General features: G+C 39.8%; 1 protein-coding gene across 2 annotated transcripts in view; it reads right to left on the bottom strand.

Annotated features, from left to right (window-relative positions):
* Positions 1 to 3,020: 3,020 nt before the first annotated feature.
* Positions 3,021 to 11,864, bottom strand: part of NDUFS4 (NADH:ubiquinone oxidoreductase subunit S4) — a 62,223-nt gene continuing 53,379 nt past the window's right edge. For both annotated transcript variants that reach the window (XM_038403186.2, XM_038403188.2), the window contains 2 exons: positions 8,887 to 8,960; positions 3,021 to 3,235 (listed from right to left, as the gene is read on the bottom strand). In XM_038403186.2, coding sequence (XP_038259114.1) covers positions 3,132 to 3,235; positions 8,887 to 8,960 — 178 coding nt within the window. In that variant the 3' untranslated portion in view covers positions 3,021 to 3,131. The remainder of the gene's footprint in view (positions 3,236 to 8,886; positions 8,961 to 11,864) is intronic.

The raw sequence follows: 11,864 nt of genomic DNA, 5'->3' as shown, positions 1-11,864 counted from the left end.
AGAGACTAACAAATTTATTAGAGCATAAGCTTTCGCATCCGATGAAGTGAGCTGTAGCTCATGAAAGCTTATGCTCTAATAAATTTGTTAGTCTAAGGTGCCACAAGTACTCCTTTTCTTTTTACTATATACCAATGTTTCTTAACATCTGTGCTTAACTTGTGTATATAAAAATATTTAATGTTTAATCAAGGAAATATTTTCACCTGTTTAAAACAGACGTTTTCAGATATGTATTGTATTTGAGAGTTAAATAAGCATATATACTTTTATTTCAAGATGCTAATGCTCAAGTTACATGTCTTGCATGGTTGTATAAAATAATTTGATCACTTTTCTTTTTTACATCCTACAGCTCATTAAAATCCAACTGAAGTATGTTAATCCTAAATGAAAATAAAATTAAAAAGAAGTTACACTTCAGTGATTTCCATGTTTTACTTTTTTCTCTTTGTAGAGATCTTTATACATAACCTACAGCTTGGTACAACCATATTTGGATTCAGCAAACCCTAATGATCTAAAGATGATCAAACCCTAAAAGGCTTATCAACTTTTAACAAAAAAAATGCCACTTACTATTAACTTTTCTGAAAGCCTGAATAGTTTATTATACTGTCTGGCTGAGAGAGACAATTCCATGGTTTACCAAGCTTGATGAGGAACTGGGTAGTTCTTGGGAGTCCCCAAGCCCGTTTCTAGATTTCACAGGTCATATTGATGACCCCTCTTGGTTGAGAATACCTGACTTTACCCAGTTAGTTACAGAGTACTTACCCAACATATTACAGGTCACCTGTTTAATCACAGAATCCTAGACTTTAAGGTCAGAAGGGAACATTATGATAGTCTAGTCTGACCTCCTGCACAACGCAGGCCACAGAATCTCACCCATCCACTCCTGCAACAAACCCTTAACCTATGTGTGAGCTACTGAAGTCCTCAAATGGTGGTTTAAAGACTAAGATGCAGAGAATCCTCCAGCAAGCAACCCATGCCCCATGCTTCAGAGGAAGGCAAAAAACCCCAGGGCCTCTGCCAATCTGCCCTAGAGGAAAATTCCTTCCTGACCCCAAATATGGCGATCAGCTAAACCCTGACCACATGGGCAAGACTCACCAGCCAGACACCCAGGAAAGAATTCTCTGTAGTAACTCAGATTCCACCGCATCTAACATCCCATCACAGACCATTAGGCATATTTACCGCTAATAGTCAAAGATCAATTAATTGCCAAAATTAGGCTATCCCATCATACCATCTCCTCCATAAACTTATCAAGCTTAGTCTTGAAGCCAGATATGTCTTTTGCCCCCACTGCTCCTCTTGGAAGGCTGTTCCAGAACTTCACTCCTCCGATGGTTAGAAACTAGGTGTCAATCTGCATATTTTAAGTACCAAAAATGCCTTAAAAAAATCTAGCCCACTATGGTTAAAGAGTACTGACAAGGGTTGAAGTGGGAGCCTCAGGTTCACTACGTGGAGGCTGGATCTTGCTGTTCAGGGCTTGTGAAAGGAAACCAAAAGATTCTATCGGATGGATTTAATTACCATCATCTCCTTGGAGGACAGAGTGCTAGTTGGGTTGAAATATGTAGCAATGCAATGGAATCTGGGCTGTTCAAAACTCCAGTTTGGTGCACACTGGGAATTCTGGAGCAACTCAGATACCACTGCACACCATCGAATGCACAATGCAAAACAAAAATAATGAACTAGGGCGTGGCTGGAACATGAGTTCTTTCTGTGTTTAGAAGGCAGGAACATCAGCCAGCCAGTTGATTACACTGAAAATGGATAAAAAACAATGTTTTAAATAAATGTCAGCCAGCACACTGGGACAACTGTGTGAAATAGGGACATTACAAGAATATCACGGAGTCGAAGTCACCCCCCTAGACATTTGGTTGTGTTTTCCTTTGGTCAGCGTAGCAATGGATTGCAGTTGCACCATTTTCAAGTGTCTTGTCCTTTAAATAGCTGCAGCCATCTGAAAAATGGAACTTGTCTGAACACTCTTTTGTGGGACTCAGGGTAAAGTATTTGTTGTACACAAGTTTTATACCAACATTTATAAGTCTTGTCAGTGACTATCCGCTGATGTCTCAACTTGTCAATTACAAAATTACTGAAAATAATAAAGGGTAAATAAAAGACACTGGTAAATGAAAGACTACAAATATAGATTTCTACGTGACAAACATTCTAACAGTTAAATAATGCACCATAACGATGCTGGGTTAGATGTTTTGTAAGGCTGATGAAACATTTGTAATATTTTTATGGAGCCCTCAGTTTAGGTAAGAGTTTGCTTTTTATATTATTAAAAGTAAAAGTTAGGTGTGATAAAATATGTATAATTAGCATAAATTTAATGTTACAAGAGCACCTTATAGCTGCTACCTTGCTACTCTGATTTGATTTGCAAGTTTGAGTTAAGTATTAAAATTTCCCATCTACTTGTACTTTGAAGGTATATCAAACAGGAGAGTTTACTAATCTTGATCTTTTATACTGCAGCTCAAATTCACAGGAATATACAATATTTTTAAACACACCCACACAATGCTAGCTTGTTACTCAGATTATGAATGCTTCTCGGAAGTCACATTTACAGCACAGTATTAATTTAGATTGAAAGGATCTTGTAGTACATGCAGTTCCACCGAACAGCTTCAATAATAAGTGGATACTGACTTTTGCATGCCATACCATGCTGTCAAACTGATGAATTTTTCCTGTACATAATGACAACAAAAACAGAGGAGTACCTGTTAACAGAACATCTACATAAAAGGGTGGTGATTTTACACAACTTATTGAACTACAAAATTACTATGAAAGGCAAGCCACAATCCTTACTGTTGCAGCTGATTTCAAACATTCCTTTTAATGGATTCCGAGTACAGCAATTTCCTAGAGGTATGAACACCCCAAATCTCCTCTCTATATAGGGAAGGCTATAACAGGTTCAATTGGAGACATCAAAAACATTTTAAATAGACACCACAAGATGCATCTGTAGTTTAAAGGTCAAATTTATTAGGAGATTAAGAGATGTATTATACGTGGACTATAAATACAGCACAGCTGACTTTATTCACAGTGAGACAGAGATAGCCAATGCCAACCTATTTCGTGGACACCCTTGTTCTTTTGTTCCAAGAAAAGTTTTCACCGTAAGACTTGGATTTAGGCTTTGGAATCCTCTTCTCTTGAACATCATAGCTCCAGCCTGGGGAAATACACACACAGCATATAATATGGAGCAAATGACCAAAGAAATATAAATTAAAACTTAAATATTTAACAGAAAAGAAATATAAACACCTCTGATGTATGTACTTATTAGTTTCTTCTTTTGTAATCAGCAGTAGAGAATGATGCTGTAACACAGAGAAGCCCTTAAATGTGACCTACGCCTGTTCTCAGGTTTGTCAGATCTAAGCTATTGCATACTTCAACTTTCACTGCTCCTTCCTGGGGCATTATTTCAAAAGTTATCAGTGAGAAAGCACAAGAGGAAGCACTGACAGGTATATAGTCCCATAATCTCATGGGTCCACATCTCTATATTTTTTGTGACAGACAGACACCAAGACTCTGGGAAGGCATGTGCCCTTTAAGGAAGGCTGGGGGAAATGAGAAGTTAAGGAGGGGAAGGAGAGACTGAGGTGATATGAAGAAAGATAAAGGGGACTTAGGGAAAAGGGAGTGGGAGAGAAGGGATACCATGCAAGGCGAAGGAGAAAGAGGGAGAAAACAGGCCATGAAAAAGAAGAATAAGTAATCAAAGCTAGGTAGAAAGGAATAAAAAGAAAACTATACATAAAGAGTATATAAAATGGGGCTAAGAGAATGGAATTAAAACATTAAAAGACAAGTAATATGATAGTTCTACAAGGGAAATGATAAAAAGGTCAAAAGTGGATATAGGGACAATACTGTTTATGTAAATCAATATGCAAATTAGGTACAGCCTCCAGGTATCTGGAAAGTTGCCATACAACACTTGGTATTATGAAGTTTGGGCTCCCCTTTTGCAACATGATTTCACTCAATTATTACACAGTTGAAATACTTCCATTTTTAAAAAGAACAGGAGTACTTGTGGCATCTTCGAGATTAACAAATTTATTAGAGCATAAGCTTTTGTGGGCTACAGTTCACTTCATTGGATGCATAGAATGGAACATATAGTAAGAAGATGATATTATATATACATATACACACACACACACACACGCGTAGAGAAATTAGATTCAATGTGTGTAAAGTATCCTCACACCTTCTTGTGAACTGTCTAAATGGGCCATATTGATCAGCACTACAAAAGTTTTTTCTTCTTCTCCTGCTGATAATAGCTCATCTTAATTAATTCGCCTCTTAGTTTGTATGGCAACTTCCACAAAGAATAATAACTTAAGTTTCCAGGTCTGCCTGTTTTAAGATCCTCAACTACATAAGGTCTGAAGACAGATAAGGGCTACAAATAAAATTGCACCAGTTTAACAAAGTGTGAGATTAAAATCAAATCACTTAAGCCAGTACACACTTTATATCGATTTAACCCTAGCTTATATTGATTTTACTGGCATTGGGAAGTGTACTAGTGCAAACCGAACTGTTATTAAATAGACAGATATGTTCACACAGAGGTCTGTACTGTTTTAACTAAACCGTTTAAAAAAAAATCACACCCCTAGTTAAACTGGTGCAGCTTCTGTGTTTAGACAAGGCTTTACGACTTGATCCTGCAATCCCCTACATGCTGCTAAAGGCTGAACCAGCACCACTGCCACTGAGGCACAAATAAGGTAAACCGGCAGGCACAGTCCTTCACACTGAGCAGTAGTAAACGTCAGGCATCATACTCAAGTCTGCAGATTAAAAGGACGGGGGTGAGTGGAGACTAGGCATGTCCAAGGAGATGGGTTTAAGCCTGACTTTCATGCTAATGAGATGATTAAGTATGTGTTCCCCTCTTAGGTCTTGCACCTATTAAGCTGAAAATCTGGCAGTGGAACAGAAGAAGTGCTGTCATTAAGGCTGCTCTGGGTTCTCCCGATTTCCTGCTTTGCTCATCACCTTTCACCTAGGACTTTATACATGCAGCATTGCACATGAAACGTGCAGGATCAAGCCCTTGAGGAAGATGAAGGTGCTGTGATAACTGAGTGAATACTATTGCATTCTTAAACATTTTCTGAAATAGTAATTTGTGTATCCCAATGGAAACAGGCAGATTTTTTTTGGAGGTAATTAATTCAGTTTATTTTTAATTCAACTGTGACCACTCTAAATTCAGAACTACATTGAACAGGGAGAGATTAGGCAATGTTGTGGTTTAATACCCTAGTCTTTCACCTCTGGAGATGCAAGTTATGACCTGTAGTGACAGGAATTAAGTAAAAATCTCTTTGAAAGGCTTCTCCTAGTTTCCTGCATGTGTGCACACACCATAAATACCACATAATTTGGCACAATTTGATCTGACAGGCACTCCTTACTCATGAGGTGCCTAGGACTGAAAAAAGTAATCATTTGTAGGCCAAGATGGCAGAGCTGTGTGGGGAAGCTGGAGTAATGGAGCAAATTCCTTGTGTAGTTGCAAATTCCACTCGCAAAGGACATTGTTAGAAAAATGTCTGAAAAGTTATTTAACACACTGTACACTACTTACAGTATATGTGATACTTCTAATGCTCTGTTAGAAGATTAAGGCCCAAATCCTTCAGAGACTTCATAGAATCATAGAATATCAGGGTTGGAAGGGACCCCAGAAGGTCATCTAGTCCAAACCCCCTGCTCAAAGCAGGACCAAGTCCCAATTAAATCATCCTAGCCAGGGCTTTGTCAAGCCTGACCTTAAAAACCTCTAAGGAAGGAGATTCTACCACCTCCCTAGGTAACGCATTCCAGTGTTTCACCACCCTCTTAGTGAAAAAGTTTTTCCTAATATCCAATCTAAACCTCCCCCATTGCAACTTGAGACCATTACTCCTCGTTCTGTCATCTGCTACCATTGAGAACAGTCTAGAGCCATCCTCTTTGAAACCCCCTTTCAGGTAGTTGAAAGCAGCTATCAAATCCCCCCTCATTCTTCTCTTCTGCAGACTAAACAATCCCAGCTCCCTCAGCCTCTCCTCATAAGTCATGTGCTCTAGACCCCTAATCATTTTTGTTGCCCTTCGCTGTACTCTTTCCAATTTATCCACATCCTTCTTGTAGTGTGGGGCCCAAAACTGGACACAGTACTCCAGATGAGGCCTCACCAGTGTCGAATAGAGGGGAACGATCACGTCCCTCGATCTGCTCGCTATGCCCCTACTTATACATCCCAAAATGCCATTGGCCTTCTTGGCAACAAGGGCACACTGCTGACTCATATCCAGCTTCTCGTCCACTGTCACCCCTAGGTCCTTTTCCGCAGAACTGCTGCCGAGCCATTCGGTCCCTAGTCTGTAGCGGTGCATTGGATTCTTCCATCCTAAGTGCAGGACCCTGCACTTATCCTTATTGAACCTCATTAGATTTCTTTTGGCCCAATCTTCCAATTTGTCTAGGTCCTTCTGTATCCTATCCCTCCCCTCCAGCGTATCTACCACTCCTCCCAGTTTAGTATCATCCGCAAATTTGCTGAGAGTGCAATCCACACCATCCTCCAGATCATTTATGAAGATATTGAACAAAACGGGCCCCAGGACCGACCCCTGGGGCACTCCACTTGACACCGGCTGCCAACTAGACATGGAGCCATTGATCACTACCCGTTGAGCCCGACAATCTAGCCAGCTTTCTACCCACCTTATAGTGCATTCATCCAGCCCATACTTCCTTAACTTGCTGACAAGAATGCTGTGGGAGACCGTGTCAAAAGCTTTGCTAAAGTCAAGAAACAATACATCCACTGCTTTCCCTTCATCCACAGAACCAGTAATCTCATCATAAAAGGCGATTAGATTAGTCAGGCATGACCTTCCCTTGGTGAATCCATGCTGACTGTTCCTGATCACTTTCCTCTCCTCTAAGTGCTTCAGGATTGATTCTTTGAGGACCTGCTCCATGATTTTTCCAGGGACTGAGGTGAGGCTGACCGGCCTGTAGTTCCCAGGATCCTCCTTCTTCCCTTTTTTAAAGATGGGCACTACATTAGCCTTTTTCCAGTCATCCGGGACTTCCCCCGTTCGCCACGAGTTTTCAAAGATAATGGCCAAGGGCTCTGCAATCACAGCCGCCAATTCCCTCAGCACTCTCGGATGCAATTCGTCCGGCCCCATGGACCTGTGCACGTCCAGCTTTTCTAAGTAGTCCCTAACCACCTCTATCTCTACAGAGGGCTGGCCATCTCTTCCCCATTTTGTGATGCCCAGCACAGCAGTCTGGGAGCTGAACTTGTTAGTGAAAACAGAGGCAAAAAAAGCATTGAGTACATTAGCTTTTTCCACATCCTCTGTCACTAGCTTGCCTCCCTCATTCAGTAAGGGGCCCACACTTTCCTTGGCTTTCTTCTTGTTGCCAACATACCTGAAGAAACCCTTCTTGTTACTCTTGACATCTCTTGCTAGCTGCAGCTCCAGGTGCGATTTGGCCCTCCTGATATCTTTCCTACATGCCCGAGCAATATTTTTATACTCTTCCCTGGTCATATGTCCAACCTTCCACTTCTTGTAAGCTTCTTTTTTATGTTTAAGATCCGCTAGGATTTCACCATTAAGCCAAGCTGGTCGCCTGCCATATTTACTATTCTTTCGACTCATCGGGATGGTTTGTCCCTGTAACCTCAACAGGGATTCCTTGAAATACAGCCAGCTCTCCTGGACTCCCTTCCCTTTCATGTTAGTCCCCCAGGGGATCCTGGCCATCTGTTCCCTGAGGGAGTCAAAGTCTGCTTTCCTGAAGTCCAGGGTCCGTATCCTGCTGCTTACCTTTCTTCCCTGCGTCAGGATCCTGAACTCAACCAACTCATGGTCACTGCCTCCCAGATTCCCATCCACTTTTGCTTCCCCCACTAATTCTACCCGGTTTGTGAGCAGCAGGTCAAGAAAAGCGCTCCCCCTAGTTGGCTCCCCTAGCACTTGCACCAGGAAATTGTCCCCTACGCTTTCCAAAAACTTCCTGGATTGTCTATGCACCGCTGTATTGCTCTCCCAGCAGATATCAGGAAAATTAAAGTCACCCATGAGAATCAGGGCATGCGATCTAGTAGCTTCCGTGAGTTGCCGGAAGAAAGCCTCATCCACCTCATCCCCCTGGTCCGGTGGTCTATAGCAGACTCCCACCATGACATCACTCTTGTTGCACACACTTCTAAACTTAATCCAGAGACACTCAGGTTTTTCCACAGTTTCGTACCGGAGCTCTGGTCCTTAATGCATACGAGTAGTCTATTAGACTGCCAGATCAAAATTAAAAATGACTACTACTAATATACTTGCATTTCTAGTGCCTTCTAGAAAACACAAATTAATTGCCTTGTACGTAACATGAACTGAGCCTCTCAATATCACAGTGAAACATCTCAAAGATGGGGAGACTGAGGGAGAGGTTAAGTGATTCGCACAAGGTCAGACACAACAGAGTCAAGAATAGATCCCTGATCACATGCTATCAAATCCTATCTCCTAAATTCATAAGTAGACATATACAACAACCAAAAGTTTTCAGAGCTGTTACTGACTATGAGGTAACTACATAATTAAAGAGGGATTTTTAATACGCAATTATCAAAATTAAAGACAGGTACTTAAAGGATGTTAGTTTCAAAACACTATTGCTTACTTTACTAAATGTAACTTTTCTTCTCATATGGTAAAGTAAAGATTATCTAAACAAAATGGACTCAAACACAAATACTGCAATGACCTAGAATTCTCAAATACATACCATTTTTTTCAGCAAAGGCAATGGCATCTTCTTTAGTAGAGAAAGCTAGAACCATGTTGGACAAAGGATCAGCGCTGTAAGAAGACAGACAAAATATTAATATAAATTTGAAGTGTAACACTAAGCATTTTGTATAATAACGTTTGCACCTCACGGTCTAACCTAATGCCACCTTAAGGTGTCTTTAAAAATGTATACATAAAGAAAATGTATCATCCCCAAATAAATCAGAGCCACCTAGAGTCCTTTTACTTTTAAATTAGGATTTAATTTCAATATTAAAAGATTTTCCCATGAGAAGATTTTTCTTTGTATTTCAAACAAACAATCTGTGTTAAACCTTTCATTTTATTTTCAGAAACTGATATTTTAAAATTGTAACTATGTAAGTTCATTGGCATATGCCAATGACATAAGCAACCAGTGCTCTATGGAAACCTTTTAATGCTAAAACAGTTTGAAAAAGGAAGACAAATTTTGAGGGATTGAAAAAGGTGAAAGATGTAAATACTGAACAAAGAAGGAGACAAGAAGCCTGTCTTTACCCTATTTGCTTTGTGAATCTACATTCTTGCAGAAGGGAAAGCAGGACTTCAAAGCAAGTAGACCAGGAACACTTAGAGAATACCTGAGCAAAGCTGGCATCTAGAACAGCCTGAAAATTAACACAGTTATGTTTGTGATGACCTCCACATTCACAAGTGTTTCCAGAGCAGCATTTAAATGCAATAGAAGCCATCTCTACTCTAATAAAACAAGCCCAGAAGCCCTATGAGCTAAAAACGAGTAGAGTTCAGAAGCCCAACCACGTAAGCTAACTGTTACTTGTAGATCAGTTGTCTTAGTCTCATTTCTAAACGTCAAAGTGGCAAAATGGTTTTTGAAATAAATGAGTCCAACCATAGTAAAAACTAAGGATCCACTCAGCAGCTATAAAAACTCCACCTAGAGCATTGAAGACAAAGGATTAAAGTTGTATGGTACTCAACCTGCAAATTTAACAGCAATTCTAGGAAGAAATTTGGGGGACCACTAATGGAGCACAAAATCTAGTAAGGCATCCTGCCTTTCTGAGACAGCAAGTGCTTAAGAAAGTGGGAGGTGGATCACTGAGAAAGCCAAAGGCTGAACGGCAAGAATTGCAATAGGTGTTTCCTCTTGGCTGTTTATCCTAGGAAGTCACAAGGACGATGAGTAAAAGCAGTACAAAGGACACGACAATCTCAATAAAGAAGAAAGCCTCTGAATGAAAATAATAATAAAAAAAAATCTAGCTCCAGTGCAGAAAAGATGAAACATGTAATCTTATCCAATGGGCAAACTGATGTGCAGATGGGATCCACCAGTGATCCAACACCTCACTCCTCAAAGAGGAAAGTGAAGAGGGGGAACAGGCTGTACATCAACCACCAAGATAAGGATTTCTCATAAAAAGGCAATGAAGAGAATTAAAAACTGGAAACTAATCCTAGGCATGACCACTAGGTATATTAAGAGACCAAGTGATGTACCTTTGATCTTCGCTATCATCTTTTGTGACAAAGAGATTCCACCCTCTATTATGAAGTAGCAGACAGAGGGGAGTAAAATCCTGTCTGGGTTACAAAACACTCAAGTTTGTTCAGTACCAAATACGGTGACAATTTTCCAGCATCCAGATATTATGGGGATGGAGGACATATAAAGCAGATTGCCTATTGATCTCTATGTTCACCAGGGAGTATCTCTGAAGAAATTGTTCATCCTATATAAAGGTACAACTGCTGTTCTCTCTTTCTGTAAGTTGGCTATTACCATAATTAGAATGCTGAAGGTCAGAGAGCAGATGTTAGAGATTAAATGAGAGGGCATGATATTGCCAACAGAGATCTCAGAAGCAAGATTTTTACTAATACACATTTCTAAATCGTCTATTACTATAGTATATGAGCACTCTTAGTTATTTGCATGCAAGAAGTTGCCTCTAATGGAAACACAGCTGTCCTCTATCTCCTCCAGGGCATGGCATGGCATGGCATGGCGGGTGGCCATCACCAATATATAATGGAGGACTCCGGTATGAAAAGATGGGAACCACAGATTTGATGTTCTATGAAGAATATTTGCACTGATAGTCACTTTGCAAGAGCTATGCTGAAGAAAACAAAGTCTTAGCTATTTCTTGCTTTGAACAGCTAGTTGGAAGTAACTATCGAGTAGCATTGTACCTTCAGTTATCAGAGGTCAATACAAAGATTAATAAGTATAAGCTAATTTATAAAACCTTTGACCCAGTTGTGTTTACACTCAATCCAATGTTCAAGACAAAAAAATTGGGTAAATATCTTTTGGCCTACTTATGGCTTATGTACACAGAACAGCTACTCCTGAATAATTATTTCTACATAATTCTACGTGGGGACACCTATTCCAAAATAAAACTGTCTTTTTTAAAAATTAGCTCAATCTTTGGAATTGGATTAAGGTAAAGTAGAAAAATGCACTCTTATTCCAGAATAAGAGATCCATACCTGGAGTTATTCATACAGTTATTCTGGTATCACTATTCCACTTTAAATTCACACCCCACCTTATTCTGGAATAACTATCATATGTAGACAAGCCCTTGGTAACAACACTAATTCTTCTGGAGGATTATTTTGTAAATTTAAAAGTTGCCTTTTTGCCTGAAATTAGGCAAAATTGCACCCAGAAAAAGAATTTGAGAAAAGCTGAAAAGTAAGGGATTAGGATAGAAGTTCAAACTCAACCTTAACAAAAGCAGGGGTTACTGGATACTGCTACAGTATCATTAGATGTTTACAAATATAGATAGAAATAAAGAACATATTTTAACTGTTAGGTACTTGGCTTGGTGTGGGGGAGAGTAAAGGGATGGACAGAGAGGGAAAATGGTGACACACAGCTTCTCTCTTCTGAGCTACTTGTTTAAAAATATTTTGGTTATAATTTACCATTTGATGACAGTTCAGTGGTTA

This window comes from Dermochelys coriacea, chromosome 5 (assembly GCF_009764565.3).
Source record: "Dermochelys coriacea isolate rDerCor1 chromosome 5, rDerCor1.pri.v4, whole genome shotgun sequence".
Lineage (NCBI taxonomy): Eukaryota > Metazoa > Chordata > Testudines > Dermochelyidae > Dermochelys > Dermochelys coriacea.
This window is presented reverse-complemented; position numbering and strand designations above follow the sequence as displayed.